Source organism: Chanos chanos, chromosome 5 (assembly GCF_902362185.1).
Source record: "Chanos chanos chromosome 5, fChaCha1.1, whole genome shotgun sequence".
Classification (NCBI taxonomy): domain Eukaryota; kingdom Metazoa; phylum Chordata; class Actinopteri; order Gonorynchiformes; family Chanidae; genus Chanos; species Chanos chanos.
The window spans coordinates 42,081,923-42,108,867 of NC_044499.1; the positions used below are offsets into that span (position 1 = coordinate 42,081,923).

General features: G+C 38.8%; 1 protein-coding gene across 1 annotated transcript; it reads right to left on the bottom strand.

Annotated features, from left to right (window-relative positions):
- Positions 1-14,252: 14,252 nt before the first annotated feature.
- frmpd2 (FERM and PDZ domain containing 2) lies at positions 14,253-26,507 on the bottom strand. The gene is made up of 27 exons (XM_030775041.1): positions 26,387-26,507; positions 25,878-26,041; positions 25,589-25,654; positions 25,232-25,408; positions 24,672-24,741; positions 24,512-24,590; positions 24,110-24,251; positions 23,011-23,082; positions 22,418-22,592; positions 22,154-22,289; positions 21,856-21,994; positions 21,439-21,591; positions 20,965-21,150; positions 20,651-20,810; positions 20,150-20,351; positions 19,955-20,043; positions 19,263-19,340; positions 19,042-19,149; positions 18,655-18,771; positions 18,056-18,216; positions 17,679-17,777; positions 16,565-16,658; positions 16,356-16,441; positions 15,511-15,670; positions 14,925-15,136; positions 14,524-14,590; positions 14,253-14,302 (listed from the first exon to the last, which is right to left on the bottom strand). The coding sequence occupies exons 1-27, from the start codon at positions 26,505-26,507 to the stop codon at positions 14,253-14,255; spliced, it is 3,363 nt and encodes a 1,120-aa protein (XP_030630901.1).
- Positions 26,508-26,945: the final 438 nt, after the last annotated feature.

Genomic DNA, 26,945 nt, shown 5'->3' on the forward strand with positions numbered 1-26,945 from the left:
GATGTGATGTGACTTTCTAAGAACCCTATTAGAAGGCTTTGTCCAACAGTTTGGTTCCCTTTACCACCCTTCTGCTCATATCTGCCAATCTCCTACCTTTCATTCATATTATCTTGTCAACAGTCAATTAATATTCAACTGATATATAAAGTGCAAGTAAACGTGGCATGACGTCACAGATCACCTTTAGGACTGCAACAACGAATCGATGAAATCGATAAAATTCGATTATAAAAATAGTTGGCAACGACTTTCATTATGGATTCGTTGTTGCAGGCGGTGTGTCGCGCAGCTAGCGATGTAGCTAAGAAGAAAACCATTTGAAACATGGTGGGGACGGAAAACCCGTTCGACCAAAATCATCTGCAGTACGGGAGCGCTTCACATTAAATTCGAGTGTCAGCTGCAAACTAAAAGCTATTTTGCGTGGCACGGGTGCACCACGGTATATGGGAGAACACCGGACACTAAAACACATTAGGAGCCATGGATTAAACAACAGGGTGAGTTATCACAAAATCTTCATTAACGAATTTAGACCATTGACATTTCAAGACGTTTCAGCTTTATGGTGTGGACGTGGAACATTTGGAAAACAGCACGAAAACGATCTGCGTTTTCAGATCGTTTTTGTGCTGTGACTAATGTCAACAGTTTTGCAAGGCACTGTGTGTATGTCACATAGCTAAAGGTCTGATCCTAGAATCGCTCGATCCTGGTTTAGACCCATGGCATGCGTTGCGTTTTGGAGTGAGGAATCGTTTGTCTCACAGCAGGTAGTTCTTTTCGTTTATCAGATAACTGGTGTTTGTTATTTGTTATTTGTTTTAATACTGTCAGTTTGGAAAACATTTTGTTCTTTGACTAAAATGATGGAAATAGAATTTGTTTTTGTGTTTTTATCCGATTCACTGATTAATCGAAGAAATAATCGACAGATTAATGACAGATTAATCGATTATCAAAATAGTTGTTAGTTGCTGTTTATCCCAAAAGAGTACAAGTCTCACCACCTTTTTTGGAACTATTTGCCCTTTAATGTAAACCTGATTTCTTTTCTGATACTCAGCTGACTTATGTAAAAAAAAAAAAAAAAAAGCGAAAAAAAAAAGCAAACAGGATTAAAGGATTGTTGTGGTGAGACCTACAGGCAAAACAAACAAACAGAAAAATGCATAAATAGACCTGCTCTCATGTTGTAGGTCATTGAGCCAGGTTTTCTTCAGATTCCAAAACAGTTACAGAGTATTGCATGACTAGAGGAGACCGCAGTGCTCCTGAACTGCTACTGTCAATGTAAGACCACATCAGTCAAAATACAGCATGCCAAGAGCAGGCATGTCAGAAACCACTTTGTCAGCCACACAGAAAGGTACAACTACACAGAGAGGCTCAAACATTCTAGTTTTACCATCAAGCTCAGTGTAGTTTTACAGTATGAGGTCTCTTTATCTAGGTGGTTTTAGGGAGATAAAAATCTCAAGGTATCTTTGTGATTTCCTCTGTGTGTGGCATATGGTCAGGGGATGTTTTTGGGTTTCTGTGCAGACTGGGTACCAGGACAGTGAGATCTCTGTTGCAAAAACAAAGCAGACTTTCGCCTGCTGAGGAGTTGTCTAGGCAAGTGCAGGAATTCGTCCCACTCTGTCATGCTGTCACTTTTTTCTCTTGAGATCTGAATGAAACAACATGGTTACTGTACTCTATTTAGAGGTCACCATCTAGACCTCCTCTCATAATATAATCCATATGATTCACAACAATAATCTATCAAATATTTTGTACTTTGAACGTATATTTAAATTTCTTAACATTGCTTTTAATTTACAATTGTTAAACCTGTTTTACAAAACTCAATCTTTTTTCTTTTAACATGAGATTGAAAAATTTGAAAGAAACCAGAATTTATTAACAGTCATTCAAAATACAAGTAGCTGAAAGGTAAGAACAGCCAGTCAAAAGAAAAGAAAAAGGAAAATAAATGTTTTCATTAACAGCAATAATCCTGACACAACTGTATTTATAACAGAGCTGAATTGTTTAAATTCCACAGGAAATGACTTCAAGAAGCTCATATGTTTGTAGCTGACCAGACTGATCAAAGAACAAATTACAAGGACAATTTATACCAAGTGTTGCACATAAGCATTTTCTCTTGGGGTAAACTAAACAACTGCCGAGTCAATTTTACTGCTTGAGCCAAATCAATGGATCACATCAGATGGACTGCAAATGATAAAAACAATAAAACATTCCATTTGAAGCTAGAAATATGGCATCACTGGGATGGAACTTATAAAACTAACTGCAATCACAAAGCAAAAGTGCAGTATTATTAAACATAGCATATCAGCATAACAGAAACAAAACATTTCAGGAAACAGCATACTTTGTGTGTTCTCAGAGGTGCTCCAACAACTGGCTGTCAGTGTACACAAAAATGAAAGAATGAACATGTATGGAAAATGAAAGTTTAACTTAAATGTCAGCAGCACCATTTTTAGCTATATAAAGGGAAGTTCAAATATTAATTATTAATTATTTCATTTTATTATAATTAACCAGTTTCCTCTCTGTTTTACAGTACATGAAATTTCTACATTCATTCTGTTCGTATTCTAAGTACAGTGATTTCATGTGGTGCACCCAGCAGCTGCTACATTTCTACTGTGAACAGCCATGGCTACTTTACATGAATAAACAGGAATCACAATTATTTTGGCTTATACCTCATGCTACATTATATAACCTGACTCTGTGCTTGCATATCCTTTTTTGTGAATAGAAATGGGGGATGGGGGGTTATGATGCCCCATAAGATGTGTAAGTTCTTTTCTCATGGCAGGTTTCTGAGAATCGGTAATCTAACATTCTCAGATCTTTCAGAGAAGGTAGCATGTCAACCCAGCCAGCAAAATAGCAATTCCATTGCACCCTAAATAACCCCAGAAATGTTGCAGACATGTCCCCAGGAGGTCAGTTTCTAATATGTTCCATAAATGTTACTCATGATATTTTAACTTCAACAGAAAAAAATACTACAGATGAATATAATAATGGGAAAACAGCAAGGAACTTAATTTGAACCTGTGTGTTTTAATTCAGACATTTTGAGTGGCTTTGTTTTGGGTGCACTGAAGTTAGAACTACTAGCCGGCACAAATTGTCACAAGATTATCAGTGGCTAGTGAAATCTACTGTTTGAGCCAATTTCAAAACATGATTAGCAGGAACTTGCACAGAGGCGTGAAAATACAAACCGAAATGCCCTAAATGCAAAGAGCAAAACGTACTACTACATGGCACAGGAGACTTTTAATGAAAATGTCTTCTAATACACCCTAACCTGAGCTTGAATTGTTTCCCACTTGTAAGTTGCTCTGGACAAAAGGGCCAGCCAAATAAATGTAATGTACTGTAATGTAACTATTCAGAATTGTCCCAAGTAAAAGTTATATCTTGACCTGCAGGGGTCAAACAAATTATGTTACCTTTACGTCCTGTGGAACATTTATAAACCAAGTGAATGCTCAAAGTTTAAAGCTTTGTAAACTGTGTGGTACTGCTGTTTTAATAGCACACTGATAACATTTAACATCATGCTAAATGAAGGTCTGGGTTGTCAGTGGAACCATACATTTTTGCGCACACTGAAAGCATTTTGAAGGCATGCCCACTTCATAGTTACCGTATCCATCGTTGCTGTAATGTATTATTAGTGCATCATTAAACCATAGCCTGAGAAATATTGTGATTTTCTACTACTGCTCTCAAACCAAACATCCACAGTACTGTTGGATTTCTGGACTCTCAAAATAAAGCCTTTGCACTTATGATGTTTAGTTTTTTTTTACTAGATGTCTTTCCTTGTCTATTAAACATCCCAGTGTCTAATTTGCTTCCAAAGTAAGTTCTGCCTGGTTGGTGATAGACATAGCCATGGAGTTCCTCCCATTCCATTTCCCTTTATCCCGCAGAAAGGTGGAGTTTGGTCAGAGCCTTATCAAGGATATAGTCTACAGAGACGGCTCGCCAAACTGTCTCCATTGAGAGCAAATTAAAAAAGAACAAGTGGCCAGTCGTACTTCAGGTTGACATTTTCCAGACTGTTTTGACTGTGGCCCTTCCAACGCTTTTCGTGTACAAGGAGGTGGTTGTTCAGCCTAAAGGAATTCCTCATATGATCTACTGTAAAAAGATCGCGGAGAGAGTGAGTTATTTGGCAGTTCAGCAGAGAGCACGAATGTGGCTTGCCATTTCAAGTAAAGTAGTTTATTACAAAGACCTCCTCATCAACCTCCCACTCCTTGGAAAAGGACCCTTCTTTTTTAAAGAGTTACTTACTCCACTGTTTGGTCAGGGTAAGGCAAGTCAGAGGTTCAGAATAATAATCAATATAAAGGAGACAAAGACAACAAACCCCAAAGGGGTACCTAACTGAAAGAAAAGTAATTTGACACACCAGTTAATACCTAGTTACTGTGTACCTGGATGTCTAGGATGGAGAGTTATAGATTTTCCTTAAAACACCCCAAACAAAGTATCACACTGCCAATTTAGAGAACTGTTTGACATTTGATTTTGTGTGCAAAACAGTGGTCATAAAACAAATGTATCTTGCTAGCATTCTGTTGTTGGTGTCTGTAAGCAAGAGATCCTGCATGGATCCAAATATCCTCAAAATATGCAACAAAAATGCCTCCAAAATTCCCTTCATTGTGTGTGATCACACCGGATGCTTTATAGAGTGGCTTTGGCAAATGCTAAAGCTGCAAAGCTGAGTGAAATGCTGAATTATACAAAAAAATTGATGTGCTCCACAAAATGGATGGAACATGCTTACAAATGTCATGATCAATATGACATTTTGTTACTAAGCAGCAGAACAGAGCTTAGTGGAATGGAACTGTGTAATTGAAAGACAAAACGTGTTTTGGGGCAGTTTGTTTTGGGGAATCAGCAGGGGTGTGTATGTGTGTTGGGAGCCTTGCCAGGGTGCAGGCCTGTGGCTGTCTGTTTGACCACCCATGTTGGAGGGCTTGAGACTGGAGAAATAATCCCTCCATAACATGCCTGTCGCAAAGTTTGTTTCCTTCCACTGAAGTGTGCAGTAGAGCATGTTGATAACCTCTTCTTTTTCAGTTGAAAAATACCATTTCCTGCGAGGTTTGCACAGCAAAGAGGTAACACTTTTTAAATTTAGTTTGTAGCACATCACTATCGTGATAGAATTTTGAGTCCTCTGAGCTTGAAAGATCTGGATAATTTCTTTTATGTGTATACGTTTAATCACAACAGACTGAAGGTCAATTAGAACCTGCCAACAGGGTGTGTTTTGATGGAAACAAAAGATCTTGAGGCACACTCTCAAAAACAGGAAATGGACTCCGTCTGAAGTCTGACTGATGGAATTGTGAAATGTCTCAGGCACCTGGGATGAAATTCTTCACCCTGAGCAATACCTTCAACACACTCAGACAGAAATGTTGGTTTCGCACAGAGGTACTTTTTCTCATTTCTGGCAAGGAGACCTCACCTAAACTAAGTGGAGCTGTGACTGTCATCAGTGGAGATGGAATCTCGGTGGAGGCAGAATAATGGCAGTGTTATTACAGTGAGGTAATGGCAGATGGAACAGTCCTGGCCAACAGGAGAAGCTTGTCCCCATTGCTTGCTTCTCATTGTCACCAAAGAAAAAATAGAAATACTAAATTCTATTACCACTAACACCGTGAGAACTTCACATCAAATTCAGGACAGTGTTCTGCTAGCCAATCATGTTGCTATTAAACTTTAAAATAGTTGTGAAATGTTTGAAATAGTGAAGAGACAGACCATTTCATATGTTCTCTGCACATGGATGGACACCCACAGTACACTTTTTTTCCCCCAACTGCTTTCGTTAAAACTATTAATAGTGTTGTTCTTGGACAAAGCAGGGTTCCAGAGGGGCTGAGGATAAATCACTATGTTGGAAATAAACCATGATTCACATTCATCAAAAGATCAGACTTTCACTTTGCTAATTTGTCATGGTTTCCATACCAACATTAACCCTAAAGTGCATATAATCTTTAAATTGCTGTTTCCTTCACATCTTTGTCATATGAGTAGCCTGTAGCGAAAGCAGTATTTCACAGGCTAGACAATCTATTGATCTTACATAGGATCAAACCAGTCTCATGACTTTCAAAATCCCAGCCATAAGGCATACAATGACCACACTGAGAACATTAAAGTGTCCTAACTTTCACAGGCCTAATATGACAGACTGGGTGACCCTACTAAACCAATCAGAAGGAACGTTTAACTTACTGGCCATATTGTTTATGTTTATCCATGAAATCTGAGAATGGATGGATGGATGGATGGATGGATGGATGGATAGTGGACTGCATTGCTCACTGACATGTCAGACACCTTCCTGACTGGGTAGATGGAAATTCAAAGTGTGAATGTGGACCATAGAGTTACTGCTTGCCTGATCTTAGACTTGTAAAAGTCTACTGTTATACAATCTGAGTTATATTCTGTTATTTGTCACGTTTACTGGTTTGTTTATGTTGATCAGAATAATAATTGTGTTGAATGTTCTATGCACAAATCACAATATTTATTTCAATGATGTATTTCAATCAGATACACACACTCAACTAACAAACACAACAACATTGTGATCACTGAAATGTGTCTCTTTTTATATACTCAGTTTACTTCATACTTTACCGTACACTATATTTAGACATATCGGTTCATCTGGATGCAGCTTAAACTGACCACTTCGCTCTCCGAGGTCTTTACATGTGGCCTGGCTCGCAAAAGAATCCTAAACAACGCTCTGTAACGAGCCACAAGGAAATGGCCTCTCGTATTCTCTTGTCACAATAAAGTGGTCAGGAGGGGAAGGTGGGGGGTTGTGGGGATGAGACGTAGTTGGACCACACAAATGTGGCTCCTGAACGCTACCTCTTTTTCCTTCACCATTACAACCCTGACAAATCCCTACTGTGTTTACACAGTGAGCTCTCTTCCAGATATGCATCGTACGAACCAAAAAGATAGATTGGAGACAAGAGTTGTGAGGCTTGAAAAATGAGCTACCAATTTCAAAATATTATAGAACCACCAAAATCTGCTGTTGTTTTGTCATATAGAAATGTGTTGTTTCTTTTCTTTGACAATGACTTGATTAACTGCTTCCAAACATACTCTTGGGATCTGTGAAAATGGCTTTGTTGAGAGGCGATCTCCAGCAATGTGTGTCAGGGATCAGTGTGTACTCCAATGGAGGATCCTACTGGCAAAACTTATGTCTGATAGTGACATCTGGTGGATGTTCGACATGGCAACACTGATTTCCTGTTGCCGTGTTGAGTCTGAGTATTCTTGACAGTGGATCTTTCCGTGATCCACACCAGATGCCAAGGTCACTACCTTGTTCTGTGTTGGGTTTGACTTACTGTACTTCTTCTGAACAGATATTACTTGAGCAGACATTGTGTGACACATGTGTTGCTTACAATGAGCAAAGGATCCAGAGTTTTCAGTATCATAAAAAAAGAGCATCACTAATATGAGAACCCATAACTTGCACAAAAACAGCCCAGTGGAAATGAAAATGGGCTTTTATTGGGAACAATGGCATTTTTATGAAGAGACATTGACAGATACTACCTCATGATTTACAGGTTTGGCCCATTGTTCAGCCCTGTGGGATCCTTAAGAGAATACAGAGGGATAGGGAATTTAAGATTCATTCACTCATTCACTTGTCATTATTTGAGTCACGTAAAAATCTCACAGGATCGTGATACTGTTAAACTGTTTTGTGCTGCATCCCCCTCTAGCCCCTATGGATATGGCAGTACTGGTGTCTAACTGGATGTTGTTTGTTTGGATTCTTTTTCAAGCACGGTGAGGAGAGAGATGGCGGTGGTAGGTTGTCTGACTGGCAACACATGTTGGCACTAATGAGACTCCATGTTACTGTTTATATGTCTCTGGATTGTAACCCTGCATACCTGTAGAGCATATTGGCAGAAATATGAAGGTCTTATATGTGCTGTTATCATACTTCAAACTTGATCTAATGGTGATGAAACCCCCTCTGCCAGTGATAACCTTTAATGAATTTTCAGGCAGTTGACTCTGCAGATTTGGTCTTGCTCTAAAAAAACTGAAATTAAAAAAGACAGGAAGTTGAGACAAACACTTAACCACACTTTTATTTTGTTTATATCATGCCACCTGCAAGCTGGCAGTTGGAAAGCGTAAAAAATGTTTTATTAGCCACAATGACAGGTTTGCATATGCTTTCTGATAGATGTTCCCACTTATCCAAATCGTACTGGTTATTTGGAGTTCTTATCTTTTTCTTGTCTTACGAACTGCACATGAATCTATATCATGCATCTTTGAACCCCTCATCCATCTGTTTAGGAATATTCTCTTTTTCAAGCAATAAAATCAGTGCAAAGAAACCTCATACCCAGTATGTTTTCCCTGGATGACATGGATAAATATGCAGAGTTTCAAGCCATCTGGTGGCACTGGAGCATTTTGTATCACCCTGAGTTTGCTCCATTTAATATGGTGTTTTAAAATGTCTACACAGTGCGATGCCCTGTTTCCTCTGTATCTGACTGCAGCAGCGAACAGATCACCAACCAATCCAAATGTCGCAACAGTAAAAATCTTCAAATCAATTTAAGACTTTTCTCAATGTCATAATGATAAAAAGTGTTTGACTCCAAATGTCAATGTAAAGAAACATTTAACGCATATATATATATCACAGATCTGAACTCACAGTGTCACACATATATATATATGTGACATTGTGAGTTCAGATCTGTGATATTTCTTACATAATTTTGTGGGATGGACTTGATTTGAAAAGTAGACTTGTTTAGGTTATTATTCCCTCTTTCAATTTCTGTATCATCTGTATTTCAGACATTTCATCTCTAGAGCCGAGGGGAGTTCTACAAAAAGGTGACCTGCACTCCCACAGACGTTTTATCGATTCTACAGATGTTTTGTGTCCCTGGGGTTCAGGCACAATAAGAAAGCTTATGATGTATTGAGATTCTTTCTTCTAATTCCTCATTATTGATGAAAGGCCAATGAACAGCCTTTGGATAGCTAAAACAGATTTTGCCTTCATAGCAAGAAAAACAACATAACCAGTTGTTTGGTTTTGAAATCTAATGCATACTCCAACAAACATAACATTCAGTATAAAACGCTACTGAATATATGTTGAAAATATGTTGTGAGTAAATATAATGCATATCTGTGGTTAAACATTACTTCTTTATTGTGTTTCTGTTATCAAAAGCTGCAAAACAAAGCTGAAAATAGAACATTATTTGAGGTCATGTTGTGCACATTCCAACTCTCTAAAGTCCACCTTATTCATTACCACACACAATACTGAAACAGGGTCTTTTTAGAATAAACACCCTATTTTGCCTTCCAACTGTTTTCTTTTCCTGAAGTGGAGAGGCTTGCGATGAGGATTTCCGTTCTGTTGGACTGAATGGCTCTCTAGTGTGTTTGTGTGCTGTCACAGGAGGAACATGGAGGCGACCTCACACGGAGAACAGTGTCAACACACTCAATGCTAGTACTGAGCTGACTCTATTACAATCATATTTTATTTCGTTTTCTTTATCTGCCTTTCTTTTTCTCAAAAGTACACAAACACCTCCTTCCACACATGCTCTCTCTCACGGTTTTTCTCCTCCGTTTCAGCTGTATTCTGAATCAGTGTCCACTTCCAATCACTACACTCCACTTAACACATGAACAAAAGGACTTTGGTTGAGCAATAGTGCAACTGAAAGCACATAAGTATAATTCTGCCTTGGATAATGAATGGGCAAGTCTAAATGATGACTACATCATATGTCAGTTCTAATGAAAAAAAAAAGGACACTTAGTTTTGATGCCTGATTTCAGTCAAGGCTAGCTTTACCCTTGTTGCATTCTTTGGAAATGTCCCTTGTTCCAAAAATGTTCAGCTTAAAACGAAAATGTACTCATGAGGAAACTGCAGTGTCCTGCTTTTCATTTTCATTGCCATGTGCTTGTTAATAATGTTCAGAGCGCTGTCTGAATGATTTGCCAATGTGGCAGACGCCACTCTGTGATCAGCCCTATAACTGCTTGAACAAATCAACCATCTTAGAATGAGAAAGCACCACAGCACAATTTTACAAATCTCATCCTCTAAAATTCTAGAACTGAATACAGATGACACCACCAAGTAGATAAAGAACAGCAGAGCAAAGCAGAACCACATCACAGTTCACTGACAGTCAATCAGCACATGAACTAGTAACCTGACCCAAGGTTACAGAACTGCGCCATGGCAAATATGCATGGTTTAATGACAGACCAGCAGGCGTAGTCTGAGGAACAGAACATGCCATCATTGGTCCTGCTTAATTAAAACCATTTGGGATCATTTATGAGGGAACACGCACACAAATGGGATCCAGATGCATCTGAGGGTTTCAACACAATGCAGGAACCTTTATTTATGAGTTGAGGTGAGGGGGTCGTCCCTGAAAGGGAGAGGTGCGCATCTCCTTATGGACCCCCAAAAGAGAATGGACCCTTCATTTACCCTGTGGAACATGATATTTGTTTTATTGAGGTCAAATCATATTTTAGGGTTAGCCTGAACTTTTCAAAGCCACTGTTGTCCAAAACTAGTTCACATCGTACAGAGGTCAAAGTTGAAATGAGCCCCCCCCAACTCTTTCACTAGTGTTATGGATATAATTTTACTGTTTAGGTTGGCACTGCCTGGTCCCACAGAAAAGCTACACACGCTCATACTCTTTCAGTAAAGTTTTTTTTTTAATGAGATTTGAGTTTATTTCCTTTTTTTCCGGTAACACTACAACAAACCACGTTTGATTTTTGAATGGTCAGAAAATGAATCATATAAACATTTTGTCAAATGCTGTTTATTGTTGAAAAATTCAGCAACAATTACAGGTTGTCCTTGCTATGCACATGGAGATGTAATTTTATGAATACCGAGTCTTATTTTGGCACCATCTCATGCGTATTGTAGTTCATAGGTCACACATTTTTGTGCTTAAGGTATCAGGGTGTAATCTTTTGGCCATGTGGGTACACTGATGCTCAGTTGGAGCATGTTCTCTCGGCAGATTACGATAAGCAGCAACTCAATCTGAGAACACAAAATAACAAAAGAATGACAAAACTTTGTCATTACTGTCATAAAGTAGCATTAAATTAAATGAAACATCCATAGTAATTAATGCAGATATATGAATACGCTTACATACAAACATCTGCAACAATAGGAATTTCAGTTAAAAATGTGTAATCATAGAGTTAAGTTATTAAACATAAAGAAACAACAATAAGCTTCTAACTTGAGAACATAGCTCTACAGTTAATTATAATATAAGGAATGACCCTGAGTTTTTTAAATGGTACTTTGCCCCCTTGTGGCTTTTCAGAGTCTACACACCTTCTGGAGAGCAAAAAATCACATCTTTAAAAGTTTAGCAATTGAATGTACTTTACAATTGCCTTGGCAATATGTATATTTTTGCAGTGTCAAATTTGCTGTTTAGCTTTTCGATTAAATCAAGAATATGAGGTACTTTTCATCAAATGACTCAACCCTCAAATTTAAAACAGTCAGTTATCAAGATTACATCCTAACATTCTCACTTTATATATGTTCACAATTTAAGAAATCTAAAGATGTACTATAAATACACTATTTCAGGTCCTTAGAATTTACATTATTGACACTTTGATTCCTGCTGTTTAGTCCTCCCCTATATTAATTTCAAGTTACATATGTAATAAGATCAGGAGTTGATGTATATTTATGCCACTGTCGTCTTTGCATATTACTAAGTACCGCAATAGCGTCATAAAAAGCAGTAGTATTTAGCCTGCAGGCTTTCTCAGAATCACATCTCAAGGGGCATAGGGCAGTATATCTTTAGGCAGACTATCACTTTAAGAGGTACGAATAGATTATCCCTCTGATAAACCTAACTTCTCAGCCCTACTGATACAGGAAGCACATAGGGCAAGGACACAGTGGCATGATGCCAACTTCCCTTGGTTTTACGTATTCTGTAAGGCACAAGACTGGTAAAACTGACAAAACCAAAAATATGCACGAAGGAAGATAATATTTCTAAGGAAAAAAAAGTATGAGTATCATTTTTATAATATGTTCTTAGAAGTAAGTGAGTGTTATTTTTACTGTGCTTTTCTAGTTGATACCCACAGTGTTTAGTTCCACATAGGTATACTTTTCATTCAACATATACTTATTCCACTTTTGATGGATAAACAATCTCTCAGGCTATAACCTCTCAGGTCAGCCCATGAATTTCTCCTGGCTAAAAAATAGTACTAAAGTCACATCTCACAGGTACTGATCTGATGTTAGGAACTCTAGAATGAGGTGAGTGTCTCTCATGAAGCAGCTAGAGACAGAAAGAATTCTCAGAGAGAAATCTAAGAAAGAATTATTCATTGCTCTAGGTGCACATGCAAAACTTAAACTTAGGACAGCACATGCTGTACCTCTTCAGAAAGTAAATAAAAAAGTCATAAGGTATTGGCACTATGCCATGATGCTATTTTACAGTGCAAACATTATCAGAAATCTGGAATACTATACAATACAATACAAGTAACTGTTTCAACTGTACCTTAGTGTATAACGTGACTCTAAGGAAAGTTGACTCCCTGCCAAGTTCAGTTCCCACGGTGGGAACCAAGCCAGGAAATTACTGACACACTCAAGCCCTGGTCAAGTGTGCTCAACAGGACCTGTAGATGGAAACAAACAAAAGTGTCCAAGTCAGTCAGCATTTTCAATTCAGTCATTTAGGTGTACCTACTGAATGGTAAACACAATAATGGTAAACACAATGTTTACCATAAATCAACTGACTTTCACAGAATTTCTGAAACAAACTGAGTTAAAACTAAACTGATCATAGGCTGTTCAGTTTTGTGTTTAATCAGAATTCTTACAGTGAGGCTGTCAAAAACTCAAAAAGTCCACTTATTCAGCTGCAGTATATCATATAGTTTCAGCTGGTGTGCTGGAATCATGTTTGGGCGATCCGTGATTAGATTAGTTGTAAGTTTCTGTACATGTACATGGAGCCTTACACTGTTTGGGATTATCCCTGAAAAGCGGATGGACAAAGGTTGTGTCCACATCTCTATGTCTAATGTGTTTCAAATACAAATACCATTCCAGCTATAAAACATGAATTACGATCAGTGTACACTGTTTATCTACAACAGAGATCAATAAATAGTTTTGCATGTACTTGCAATTTCATTCTCAAGCTCATTTACGATTCCTCATGATTCTTCCCAGAAGTCCATCTGTTGGACAGAGATAATCCAATATATCCCAAAGACACAGATGTCCTTTGGCATAAAAGCTGTAAGCAAGGCTTGCATCACAGCAGACAATACTCCTCCATCCTATGTAGAACAAGCAGCACAGATTGACACATGCCCACATGAGCTCAATAAGGAAAGGGATGCCTTTAATGCATCAAATCAAAACACTGCACTGGCTCTGTGACATTCACTGTTTCACTGTTCAGTGACTTGGATTCATGTGTTTAACTATCATGCTCAATTAAAAGAGATCCTAATCAAATTCTATAATTTAACAAGGTGGTTAACTGGTACAGACTAAATATAACTGAATGATATTGACATGTATACATCTTGCATGAAACATGAAAGGAGGTTTCTAAAGGCCCAAATGATTGGCCAAAATGTTATTACATTAGTGGCTCATGATTTCATTACGTTATTGGCAAGTTATTACAATATTGGCGTTATTGCATTACTGATCATTCTTACATTTTGGGCCTCTACACCATGCCAATGATGTAATAACCTGTCAATGATGTAAAAGGTTCTTACATTTTGGGCTGTATAACAGGGCTCAATAAATGCAAATCAAACAAAGTTCACTAATTTGAGTTATATGTATAGTTACCTCTCTGGACTTGGACTTCAGTGTATCTCTCCTTCCTCAAAATAGTGCAAGATTTATCTCTGCCTCTCAGGAATCAGAACTGGATCGTGACCACACTGAATGACACACCTCCCCAGAGTTCTCAAAGGTTCCTCTAGGAACCTTTCTTCTGACCAGAGCAGTTTCTTCATTTTCCACATGGAATTCATATAATATTGCTCACCATTCAACTGCAGGTCAACTGGCCTATTTTCTCAGATATGGGAGGCAGTGTTCCTAACGACAAAATTCACAGTTATTCTTTAAGATTTGCGCCTTAGTAGATATCCACAAACTGATATCTTTGAGGTAGTTGCACAATACAACATAACATTACAGCATATTCTGATACTTATAGTAGGACAACTGACAGTAACTGAAAATATTAGGGGAGCAACAGTGAAAGTGAACAGTGGGAATGAATGTTAGGGCCAAATATGGATGTGGATATTTCCTACCTGAAGGAGGGCGACAAAGCACCAGCTGGACTTCTGGTGGAGAACCCCTCACCAGCTGCAGCACACGCTGTAAAATCACAGTTCACAGGTAAAATGTTACAGCCACATCTGAGCACAGAAGCAATCCCTAGTGTCAGGTTAAAAAACATTACCTCCATCTAGAACAAATTTTTACAGTTCAAGTTTGAATGGTGTGCAAGGCATTTTTAGTAACAGTTAAACTGCAATTGCAAAATTATTGATTTAATTAATGTCTTAACCATTCTCTTAAAAAGAAATACTGATGCCTTAATAGGAATAATCATCTTTGTCCACATATTTGTGTCAGTTTCACAATGGTTTTAGCAGTGTAAGAAGTGTGATAGCACAGTATTTGAATGAGGTCTGCTGACTGTTGTTACCTGATAAGAAAGTCCTTTCAGTGACTCTCCGTTTACAGACAGGATCACATCTCCTTCCTGGATCTGCCCACACTCCTCTGCAGGCTGACCGGGAAACAGTGTCTTAACCCGCACCACAGTGCCACTGTCCAGTGAGGTATCCAGCTCTGCGATCAAGAAACTAAAGCCCAGCCCATTCAGTCTTTTTCTCAGTGTGACTTCCAAGGTGTTGTCTAAAGGTGAAAAGGACCAAGTGACATCAAGTTCTTGAAACCATTAGTTTTATGCATAAGGTCTTGACCTTTATGGAGGATAGACTTTATGGAACCAATGCAATACTCCACTTTCGAAGCTATTACACCATCGGATAACTTTGCACAATCATTCATAAATCACTTGAATCTTTTAAAAGGAATTGAAGCTGAAAAGACCCCAAAGAGACGAAAAGATTTGGCCAAACACCTGCATCCTTACCAATATGCTTGGTTGGGTCTTTATCATAAGACTCTTGGTTGGGTCTTTATCATATAATTTATGCTGCCATATCAGAAAAACAAGGCAAGGACAACATTCAAAAGTCTTCAGTCAAGGTTATTGTAAGTCTCACCATTAGAGACAAAGCTGTAATCCTTAGGCCTGACACAGAAGGGCGTTGTCATGGTAATGGCAGGGCAGCTGTTGTTCCTGGGTTGTGCACAGGCTGTTGTGTTCAGATATCTCTGAGGCACCATAGGACCCCCATCCCTCTCCAGAACCAGAGAGACCACCTGACAGCAAACAAATTATCACTGGAATTTTAATTGGAGGATCTGAAATGAAACTGTAGTGTCTTAATAAACTATGTGTAAATTGCCTGTGTGTCATAATTATTTTGAATTTGGAATTTACAAAACACAGATCTCTCACAAAAGCATTTTATGAAGCATGAGTGTCTTATACATTGCTTAAATAGAAGATGAAACAGAGCTCTGAGCCAACATTAGCATATGTGAGTGCTTACATTCTTATAAATGTTGTACATCTTGCTAAGTCACTAGCAACTATGTAATCCCAATAAGGAAGCAAAACAACATATCACTGCGACCTTGTTGTCAAGCATTCATTGGAGTCACTGCATGTCCTTACTGAGATGTAATACAGGGAACATGAAGCTGTGTATTTAGAGAAAATATACTATGCTGAAAATATCTGAAAATATACCAGATCAAGTTTATTTGCATGCCACATGTATGACGTGAGGGAATTGTCATGTAATACTCTGTCACTGTACCAATCACTATAGTAATCAGTGTGGGTTACTAGGACTTGTATGACTTGAATAGTGTCTGAGATACACATGCCGATAAATGTAATTTTTTTCTCACTAGACCATTTTTTCCTCTCTGGTAGAACTACGAGTGTATGAGCAGGCAAGTGCTTGCCATGGTGCTGATGGAGAAAGCATGACCTCACCTCTCCAGTTCTTGCCAAGCATTCTGCGGCCTGCTGGTCTGTGAATCCCTGCAGTCTGGTACCATCCACTTCCAACAGCCTGTCACCTGTTTTATATCCCACACACACACACACACACACACACACACACACATGCCACAAAGACTGATTTACTATCACATGCTTCTCTTCTTATTCTTAGACTGACAAGTATCTTTGTCATCACATACCTATCTGAATTCTGCCATCTTGTTCTGCTGCTCCACCCAGGACCAGGCTCTTGATGTATATTCCTCCATATCGCAGTCCTGTATTAACTCCACCCTACACACACACATGTTCACTCAATTCAAGTCTATCAAAACCACCTCAATAATAATATTGTAATAAACTATTAAAGATCAGTCTATAATTCTGTACTGTTGCTCATCCCAAAACATCTTAACAAACTACTGTGCTAGTGTTAGCAAAGTTGAAAGAAATTATGACAATGCAGTGATGCCTGCTGCTCTTAACGATGTGTCTGCTGTTTGAAAGAAAGCAACAAAGTAAATGACCACTTCCTCGTCCGTGCCCTTCAAGATTTCCTCTACAAGAAGATCTTTTTCCCCTTCCTCCATAAGGAGCATTAAGAGACAGTTCAATAACAGAGGCCAGGGGTTAAACTGGGATTGTGAGGAAAACTCTCTCAAAAGTCAAAAAGTCCACCACAGAAACTGAACATGTTTAACCGTCACTGTCTATACCACGGTTTTTTAAAGGTAACAGAAATCAGATCCTTCTTCGATTGAAAGGACCGTGTGGAACCTGAGCCTCTATTTCAGGATTTTCAGACCATTTCTGAGCTTCCCTTCAAACTCTGCCTCCCCCAGCACAACAAGCTGATTAACTTCTTTCCTGTAAGATTACCTGTGGCCTGCAAATATGGCTCAGATCGTCTACCTTGTTAACAAATCATTCCAGTCCGCCCATGATGCCTCCCTTTGCTTGACATGTTGTTTTAATCTTTGAAGACCATTTAACATCACTAATTTCTCAAGCGAAAAAGGCAGGGTGAGAGGTTAGGCATCTAATCAGGATAGCTATAGCACTTGTTTTTTTTTCAAACAGCAGCTCAGTTGAGACATATGATACACATTCTTTTATATAAAAACAAGGTGCTCTTTGCCTTTTGTAGGACAATATTGCTCAACAAGGCTTTATTTCATATACAAGACTTCAGATAGCTGTAACAGATCACCTCAGGGAAAAAAACAAATTACTATTTTCAGATAACTTTCAGTATGGTGAACCATATGTAGGACCCTCTGTCTATGTGTAGAGTTTTATCGTGACAGTGCTCACAGCAATACTGATGCCCAGGCTCCCAGCCACTTTCCTCAGCACCACTGAAAACTCCTCAGGTCTGAGGCTGATCAAAGACGCAGACATGGAACAGGCGTCCTGTTTCACAAATTGACACAAAGTTACAAATGATACCATTTATATTTATGCAGTTTAATGTCCATTATTTGATCTTACCACGAAATGTCATTATCACTAGGAGAAATGGGAGAGAGAGCACGGAAATTGGGGGCTACTGCCACACGCATTCACTCTTCACTTTAAAAAGTAACAAACACATAAGATTCCTTAAACCTTTCTACATGAGTGGATGACTGTTGCTTTTTTGACCTGTTGGTGCCAAAGGTGGAGAGCGTATGTGTTATAAGAGGTGCTACCTGTGCGTTGAGGATGCGAACTTCAGGAACGTGCAATCTGCTTGCTGGCTTAGGAGTCATCATGACGCTGACCAGCTCATCCAGCTCATCCTCTCCTGTCTGACTCTCCAGCACCACAGCACTCTCATAATTCTTCTCCTCCACACACCCACTAGCATTGGCTTTAGCCTGACCTGTAATTTTAATGTTTTTTGTGTTGATATTTGCTCTTTGCTTTTTGATATTTATAGCGGTCTTAGTATTTATGAATTCCTTTATTTAAACTTATTTTCCTATAGATTTTTCTAAACCACAGGCTGAGAAAACTGGGCATAATTTTCAGTATCAGTATTATAATCTTTACATGTTGTACAATAAATGGCAAATGTTATATGAAGGCCCACTGAAAAAATAACAAGCAAATAAACCAAGGTTTAACTGTGTTTCGTAGTTACTTTATACATACTTTTAACTAATCCCTCTTTGAATCGGGCAATTTGTACCTAACCAGACCTGAGAGAAAAACCCTAGAGACACACAGCCTCACATGCTAATCAGACTTTAGCTTCATTTTAAGCGTATGGAGCGGAATAAACAGATAGAGGTGAGACCAGATGTACCCTTAGGCTGAGAGACGATGAGTTCCACAACGCTAGAGCTGTTCTGCATGATGTCTGCAGCCTCGCTGAAGGTCACTCCCTCTAAACTGGTCTGGTTCAGTGAAATCAGACGACCACCTACAAGATTACACAACCACATGAGGGCACTGTTTCAGTATGGGTCACGAGCTCCATTCAACCAGGGAAACAAGAGTCAAAGAACACAGGAGCGTTCAACTTGAAAACAACTTGAGTGAGCAACTTGAAAACGGATAGAGGGTCATATGTTCCACACTGATAAAGAAACTGAATCAAAATTCATTCAAACTATGCCGAAGGAAAGTGATTAACCAGACCTGTATATGTGTTTGGTATAATATACCACTGATTGTGTTGGTACTGACTTACCAGGTTTTATTCGTCCATCTTTGTCAGCAGGACCTCCAGGCACTACAGATGCAATAAAGATCCCCAGATCCAGTCTCCCGGTGGTGTCCTCTCCAACAATGATGATGCCTTATTTCAGAACAAGAGAACAGAAGGACATTCAAGGTTACAGCTGATGAAGCATTTTCAAAAAGTTGAAAGAACGATTAAAATAATGTTAAAAAGCTGAATATCTCACTTACCAAGGCCAAATTTAGGGTCCTTCTTTAGAGAAACCCGAATTATTTCCCTCTCTGGGACTCTAGGACTTGTTGGGGTATCTGTAAATCAGCAGGACAAACATCTTACATGACCCTCCTCTACTGCACAAATATGAAAATTGCTTGCCCATAAAGATTTATGATTATTTAAAAAAACAGCAGCTGATGCTGATTCTAAAACTAGTTATTTGGTGGTTTTGCTAGTTTAATGTTCAATTGTTTAAAATCTTGCTATTTTTTTTTTTTTAAACAAAGTGTTAATTGCACAATTGTAAAGTAATAAATCAATTCAAATTCATCCAACTAAAAGGGCATTCCTGAAATATGGAAAAATACAGTAATTTTGTATCTAAGGTCCACATGTCAGACATTTCGCTCACTTCATGAGTTTTGTAAAGGTGTGGTGCCTGAAGCAGGCACTGGAGTTTTTTTTTCCTTCCTTTTGTTTGCACTGGTGCATCCCTGTTATTGTTTGGTACTGAATCAAATTATTCTGTTTCTTTATATCTTATTATTTTTGCATAGACAAGTTTAACTTGACACAGTAAACAAAACCTGCTTTCTGTAAGCCTGAGACAGATTGGCATTGTTTCAATATGTCCGCATGATATCTGTTTCTTGGTTAGTCTAGGTTAAGAGCTTAATTTTATTAAGGGCTGATGATCTACCCATACCTCTTAAGGCTGAGGACACAGAGGGAACGTCAGAGTGTCGCTTTTGTGAGCAGATAGAAAGTCTCTGTGAAACAGCTGGACTTTGTGCACTATTAGAGAAAAGTACATATTGAAAACAGGGAAACAAAACTAATGAAATAGAGGATTAGTGGCAGAGGATTTCTTTGTGTACCGTCGTTTGGTGTTTGCTCTCACCCTGTGTTTTCCAGTAACTCTCTCTGTTGTTTGATTCTTGTCTCAATTTTATTGGCAATGTCATCACACAACTTGCTCATGGAGTCATTGTGTGAGGGGCTGAGATGGGTGTCATTCAGTGGTCCCTCAGAACATGAGAATCTCCTGGAGACTATGTTGTTCTGAGCCCTGCACACAGATGCATACTGCACTATGCTGTCCTCTGGAGAGAAAAAGCAGAGCAGGGTCAAGATGATTAATATATGAACGTAGGTGTACCCTATTTTTACTATAAAGCATCATCCTCCGAAGCATGACCAAATCAAAATGAATTGTAACGTCAAGCCAGTGTAAAATGAAGGCTAAATGTATCATAAACAACCTACAGTGAGGAAAAAATAAATAACTCGAACAAAATACTATATTTATAGGACTGGTTTTAAAGAGACTCAAAAAATGTACTGAGAACTTACTTGTTACTATAGGTGACAGAAACTTGTGGTAAAACAGGCTGTCACTAACCTGAGGCAAGACTGTGGCTGAGCTCTCGTGAACTCATCTCCTTGTGAAACTTGTGCTGTGCAGAGCAGAGCTCACAGAGATACCTGGCAATTTTAGACTTCTCGGTGAGGAAGGTGTGCTTTTTCTTGCTGGTGCTACTCTCTATGACAAATTTACGTTTCTGTACAAAGATAAAATGGAACAGAGGAAAAAAAGGTGAGTCATTTATGGCGAGAACAAACGTTTATTCAGTTCATTTATTGTTTATGCATATTAAAGTGTTATACTGTTGCGTTTCCCTCCTTTTGTGCTCCGTGACAAGGCAGTGTACTCACAATCGAGGTGATACTGACAGTCTCCCTCCAGTGGAATCTAAGACTTGTGGAGCGGGAGTTATTTTTAACTTCATACACGACAACACCTTTGGCACAGATTCCGAGGAGCAGCTCTCCAATGACGGGCTTCTTTTCCCAGGCCGCACGGTGAAACAGCACTCCGTATTCCGGAAGCTGTTGAGTGGCCTGCAGAGATGTTATACAGTAAGAACAGAGCCTGCCAAGGCAAACACCGTGTATATTATGCTTCTTGCCATTTTCTGCAGACATCAAACATTGGACAGCCAGACATATACAAATAATATGGCTATGTATAATAATTCAATCGCCCCTTAAAAATGACATCCAATAAACAGACATTAAAACCAAGACAAAATACATTAAAATTAAAATAAAGTTAGATTACGGGATATTTCCAATTCATTATCTTATCTTTTCATGCATAATCAAAAAATGAATTAGCATGATTACAACCTTAAGAAATTCAAGTTCAGACTCTTCAACAACCATGTTTACGTTGTTTGCATGTAATCGTAACAACTCTTCTTTTAGGCAAGGCATGGCCATTTTCTTCAGTATACTCTTGGAGACATAGTGTTCAGGCCTATAATAGTTTGTTCCATATACCTGCACAAGAATGACGCAAAATCCACCATTATGAATGCAAAATAAGAATGTGTAATAAACTGATATGAACAAGACATAAAGTGCCTGATTAAAGCCATATATTTATCTTCATCTTCTATCATGACTTTAGATTTATGGCTGTGGTACCTTACTTTAAGTCACATAAGAGCACAGATGGTGAGGAAGATATGTGATGTGTGGCTTGAAAACAAATTAATGGAGAATATAAAAAGCAACATGACGAATTCATAAGTGGGGGACTACCTCAGGCATACTGTCTCCAAATTCAGCTTGGAGAGCCAAGGCACCGAGAAATAAGCCAGTCTCCTCGTCACAAGGTAGCCGGTCTTCCAATATGTCCTGCCTCATCTGCAGGTAATACTGGTGACGGGTCAGCTTGTGTCTATCAGAAAAAAAAACAACATATATATATATATATATATATTTTTTTTTTTTTTTGTGTGTGTGTTAGGTTGACAAATAATGAAACAAGCAAACTCTACTTCACAAAATACGTAAAATATAAAAAAAAAAGAGAGATAATAAAGACATTAAGACATACAAAAGCAGAGCAACATCATTCACAAAAAACTTGATTCTGAAGTGAAGGACAAATGTTTCAGTGGGCACTTTTTTCCAGCGGTCTGGTGCAACTTTGGATATTTTTGTTTCATTTTCAAGAAAAAAGAACTCATTTTCTGAAAGGAAAAGAGAGAGAATGAAAATAACATGAAAATCATTCCAATAAGAAATGGAATGGTACAAATTAAGTTACAACAGTAAACAATAGGTTAATTTTCAAAGGACATCATAGACTGAATACTACCATCAATATAGGCAAGGCCAAAGTAGAAGTGCTCCACCAGGTTTGAATGGGCAATAATCATATCAAAGACATCCCTAGTTCTAGACTTGACATCACACTTGACCAGGATGCTCTGTCCATTTGGCATGATAACTTTCAAGCTCCTTTGAGTCAAACAAGACTTCCCTTTCTTTGCCTGGAGAAAGAGAGAGAGAGAGAGAGAGAGAGAGAGAGAGAGAGAATGTAGGAGAGAGAGTAAGAGAGTGTGTGAGAGAAAGACCGTATATGTGTGTGGTGTGTGTGTGTGAGTGAGAGAGAGAGAGAATGAGAAAGAGAGAGACATTAAAGGTCCTTTTAGCTGATTAGTAAGCAAAAACATGCAAATAGAAAACACAAAAGAAAACTGTTAAAGGTCCACAGAGAGAAAAGAAGTGAGTCCACAAACAAATCAAGACAAAAATGACTAAAAAAGAGGGAAAGACAGAGCAAGAGATAGAAGGAAAGATGTAAGTGGATGACAAACAGATAACCGGACCAGTCCATATGGAATACACAAATAGTTTTCAATAGATTTCAATACTGCATCTTCCTCTCCAAATAAATATTAAACTCACCACAATAGAACTAGGCAGCTCTAAGACAGTAAGTGGCTCCTCCAACATCCTAATGAACTCTGGACCCATGTCCTGAGGTAGGAAGAAACACATACACATTAGGACTACGTATACACCTGACAAGTGTACTTTAAGCATGTGAAACTCCACTAGATGAATGCATGAGATGTTCTTGAGATGATCAACATGATGTCCCATCATTTAGTGCTAACTAACACTGCCACAGTATTTGGTTTAAGCTGTTTTCATGCTCATCAGACCATTCTATGACCATTCTGTGGATGAGAGGACGCTGTCATCCTTGAAGAGACCACTCCCATCAGGTTAGATATGCCTCACCAGAACACGATGGTGATCATGCAGATAGTCTCTGTTCTTTCATGGGAGCTATCTTGTCTTATGAAACTTTGAGTGAACCTAAAGTTTGAGTGCTCTGCTAGGAAAATGCAAGTCACTTCATAACAAATCCACTAGAACTCTTCACTATGGGAAAACAAGCAATCAGGCTTGTTCTCTTGGTGTGTGCTATACATCCACTTATTAGCTTGTTGAGGACAGGATGTACTATAACCAGACTACGGTGTTTTTCTCTGCGGTTCTCAACCGCTCTTGATGAAATAGCAGTCAGTTGATTTAAAGTTGCTTTTCTGTTCTGCCCTGTATCTTTAACCACTACACACTGACCACAGCTGACTCTTGCAACTAATGTCTTTATCTTACATTTCCATGCTAGTATCAACTTGCTCTCATTGCTGGCTTGCTTATCATTTCTCTTCATTAAACAGCAGCAAGTTGAGTATTCTTAGTCCCTGGACCTCCTGTCAAATATGCCTGAACAGCCCTCTTTCAAAATAATCTCTTCTTGTAGTCCTAGTACCCAAAACAATGGGTGGTTTGAGCTGTTGTGCATCTTTATATGAGACCCTAATTTTTCAGTTAAGTCAGGAGTCACACATGCGTGCAAAACACCTGCTCTCAACATACTTTGCATCTCTCAGGTGTTTCCTTTCTTTTAGTAGTAATATGTATGTATGTGTGTGTGTGTGTGTGTCTGTGTTTATCACTGGGCACATTGTGTTCTGATCAATGATCTCATTACCCTTGGTTTCCTGTCAATGAGACTGAGTGTTGAGCCAAACAACTGATTGGGCCGGGGGCTGATGTGGCGGCGACCATCAAGGAAAGGGCTCCGTGTGAGCAAAGTGATGCTGCTGGCCCTACGATGTGGACTATGATGGATTCTAAGAGAACACAGGGATATTTTTTTGTGCTCCATTAACAAAAGGTAAATTGTAAAAGGTAAATCTAATGAATGATTTTTAACCAAACCGAAGGAATGGCAGTCACCAGGAATTTGATTCCCTTACAGTATTTATAACATAATCTAGGACAGCTTGGTGGTAATGCTATGTTAATTTCCTATTATTTGCTGATTTAATTTTTCAAATTTTAATGACAAAAATGGCAGCCACAGAGTGAAGATAAAGTAGTTCATGCCAACCTGTTAGACTCGGCTTGGATTGCCCGGGATGGTGACGCCATGCTTCTTGGCCAGCATATAGAATTATGATGTGACAGTCCTAGGGAACAGGAAGACAAATCTCTCAGAAACAGCTATATTCAATTTTCTGACTAATTAGTAGGCCAGAAAATATTCATACCCCGAAGCTTGTCTCTGACCATCTGACTGCGATCTGAGAGAAGAGCAGTGTTACCATGTGTATTTTCCACCTGAAAGTCAAAAGCAGTTATTGATGTACAACAAAGTCCTTGAATTTTGAGGAAAAAAAACCTTTATCTTTTTTAAAAACCTTTAGAGGAATTAAAAAGGGCACATGTATCACACTGCACACATTGAACCATTTGAACCATTGATCTTTGACCTTGTAGTACCACAGGCTTTGTAAATTTGATTGGGTAACTGGTATCTGGCACTCTGCAGTAAATGTTAATTAGAAAAGTAGTAGGACACTATCAAATCTGTTTAACCTAAACTGGGGATCAACAAATCTGGCTCAGTAATTTGAGCTGCCCAACACCATCTGCACTGAAGATGGATTCACAATAATTAAGTACCTATATAAAGAGATAGGTTCCCAGTTCAAAACCAATAGTGTATTCTTTTTAACTGTGAAAAAAAAGGTTTGTAAGAGGAATGTGACATGGAAAATCTCACAGAGCTGTTTTTATAAGAACCTTAGTTCATGAATGTATGACTTACAGGGTCCAGCATGACATCCTCCACTAGCTGCCTAATGACCGTCTCTGGTGGGGCCAGGGCATTCTTGTGATGCTGTTCGCATTTCTCCAGCACTGTGAGCAGGTCTGCTCGCCTATGTGCTACATCCTCGCACATGGTCAGTAAAAGGCTGTTTAGGTGATCACTGAGTTGGATGGGCTATGAAAGACAATGGAGGAACTATAGATAGCCATTTTCTTCTCTGTTTTCCACAGTATCACAAGAAAGTACAGGTGGACAACTGATTGCTGAGGTGAAAGCTATGGGAGTAACGGGCATTACACAGTTTGGAAAGAAGTCTTAAAATGTTTGAATTAATAATGGAATTGTTCTTGTCACCTGGTTTTGAGGGAGCTGATAATCAACAGACCAATACAGAGTCATTCCCAGAGAGTAAACAACCATCTAGAGATGCAGAACAAACAAAACGAAAAAGATGATGTCTATTACCTTTTCTGCACAACAATATCTACACAAATCAACAGGTGTCATGTGAACTGATACACGTGTTTTCTTTAAACCTTGAGAACTTTCAAATGTCCACACTGGCAACAACCCAGGTAAGTGTGCCTTTCCAACACTTTTCAAGGCAAAAGAACGTTATGCTATTTCGGCTAAACCAGCTTGCCTTCTCCATGGCCTGCCTGGTAGAAGGGGAACGACCCTGTGTCAGCTCAGGAGAAGAGAAAGAGCCCATATCCTCTGAACGACTGCAGGTTTTGAAGGCAACGGTGCCATTGGCAGACAGAAGCACTGAGTGGGGACTTATTACACTGCACATGTTACCAGGACCTGGAAAGACAAACATCCACAAGAAGTGGTTATCGCTGTAGTCCACAGTAATTTTCTAAGCATCAAAGTAATCCATTCTGATACAGCAAACAGACAGCATTTTCGACCAGCCTCTTTATAAATCATAGGTTAGGTTAAATTAATAGTCAAATATCCTATTCACATTTCAGTATCTACGTGGCTCAGACGTATGAAGCTGCTGAAGCTGCGAGGGATCTCTGTGAGTCTCTCAGAAATAACGCTGCTGGGTTAAGGATAACACTTATCTATTTATATACTTTATGTTCAAAATATAACAAAAAAAAAGGGGGGGGGGGGTGCTTCTGAACTAAAGGCTTCAAATACCTTTACTGAAGATTTCTATCAAGGCCTCTGTTGCACCCAAGAGAATTGACCAGACTTCCTGTTCCTCCAGAGGTGCTCCCCGCGACTCCAGCACCTCTGCCAGGGTCACAAACGTGCTCATTCTTCTATCCATGGGAGAAACACACAGACCGTTCACTGATGTGGATCTTTAGCACTCAAATCAAGAGCTCATTTTGAATGTACACATACAACTGTTCAAGTGAGCTGAAATGGATTGTATGCTAATAATAACAAGTTTAGCTACAACTTTAGTTCCCTTGAAAGAATGAAACTGATGTCTGTTGAAAATTTTGTCTCTCTCTTTTTTTAACAGGAATAATGAACTCTACTTCACAAATTTGTACTAAACACGTCCAACTGATCTGTTTAAATTTTGCTGTCATTTGGTGGTCACTCAGCATATGTGCACAGTGGACATCTGTCAAGCTGACTCCTATCTCTTCCGTGTCAGTCTACTAGGGTTCACACACTCGCATTAGGCTCTGTGTATTCTGCAATAATTGGCTTTGAGCGTGTCAGGTGGATTTCCGCTAATGTA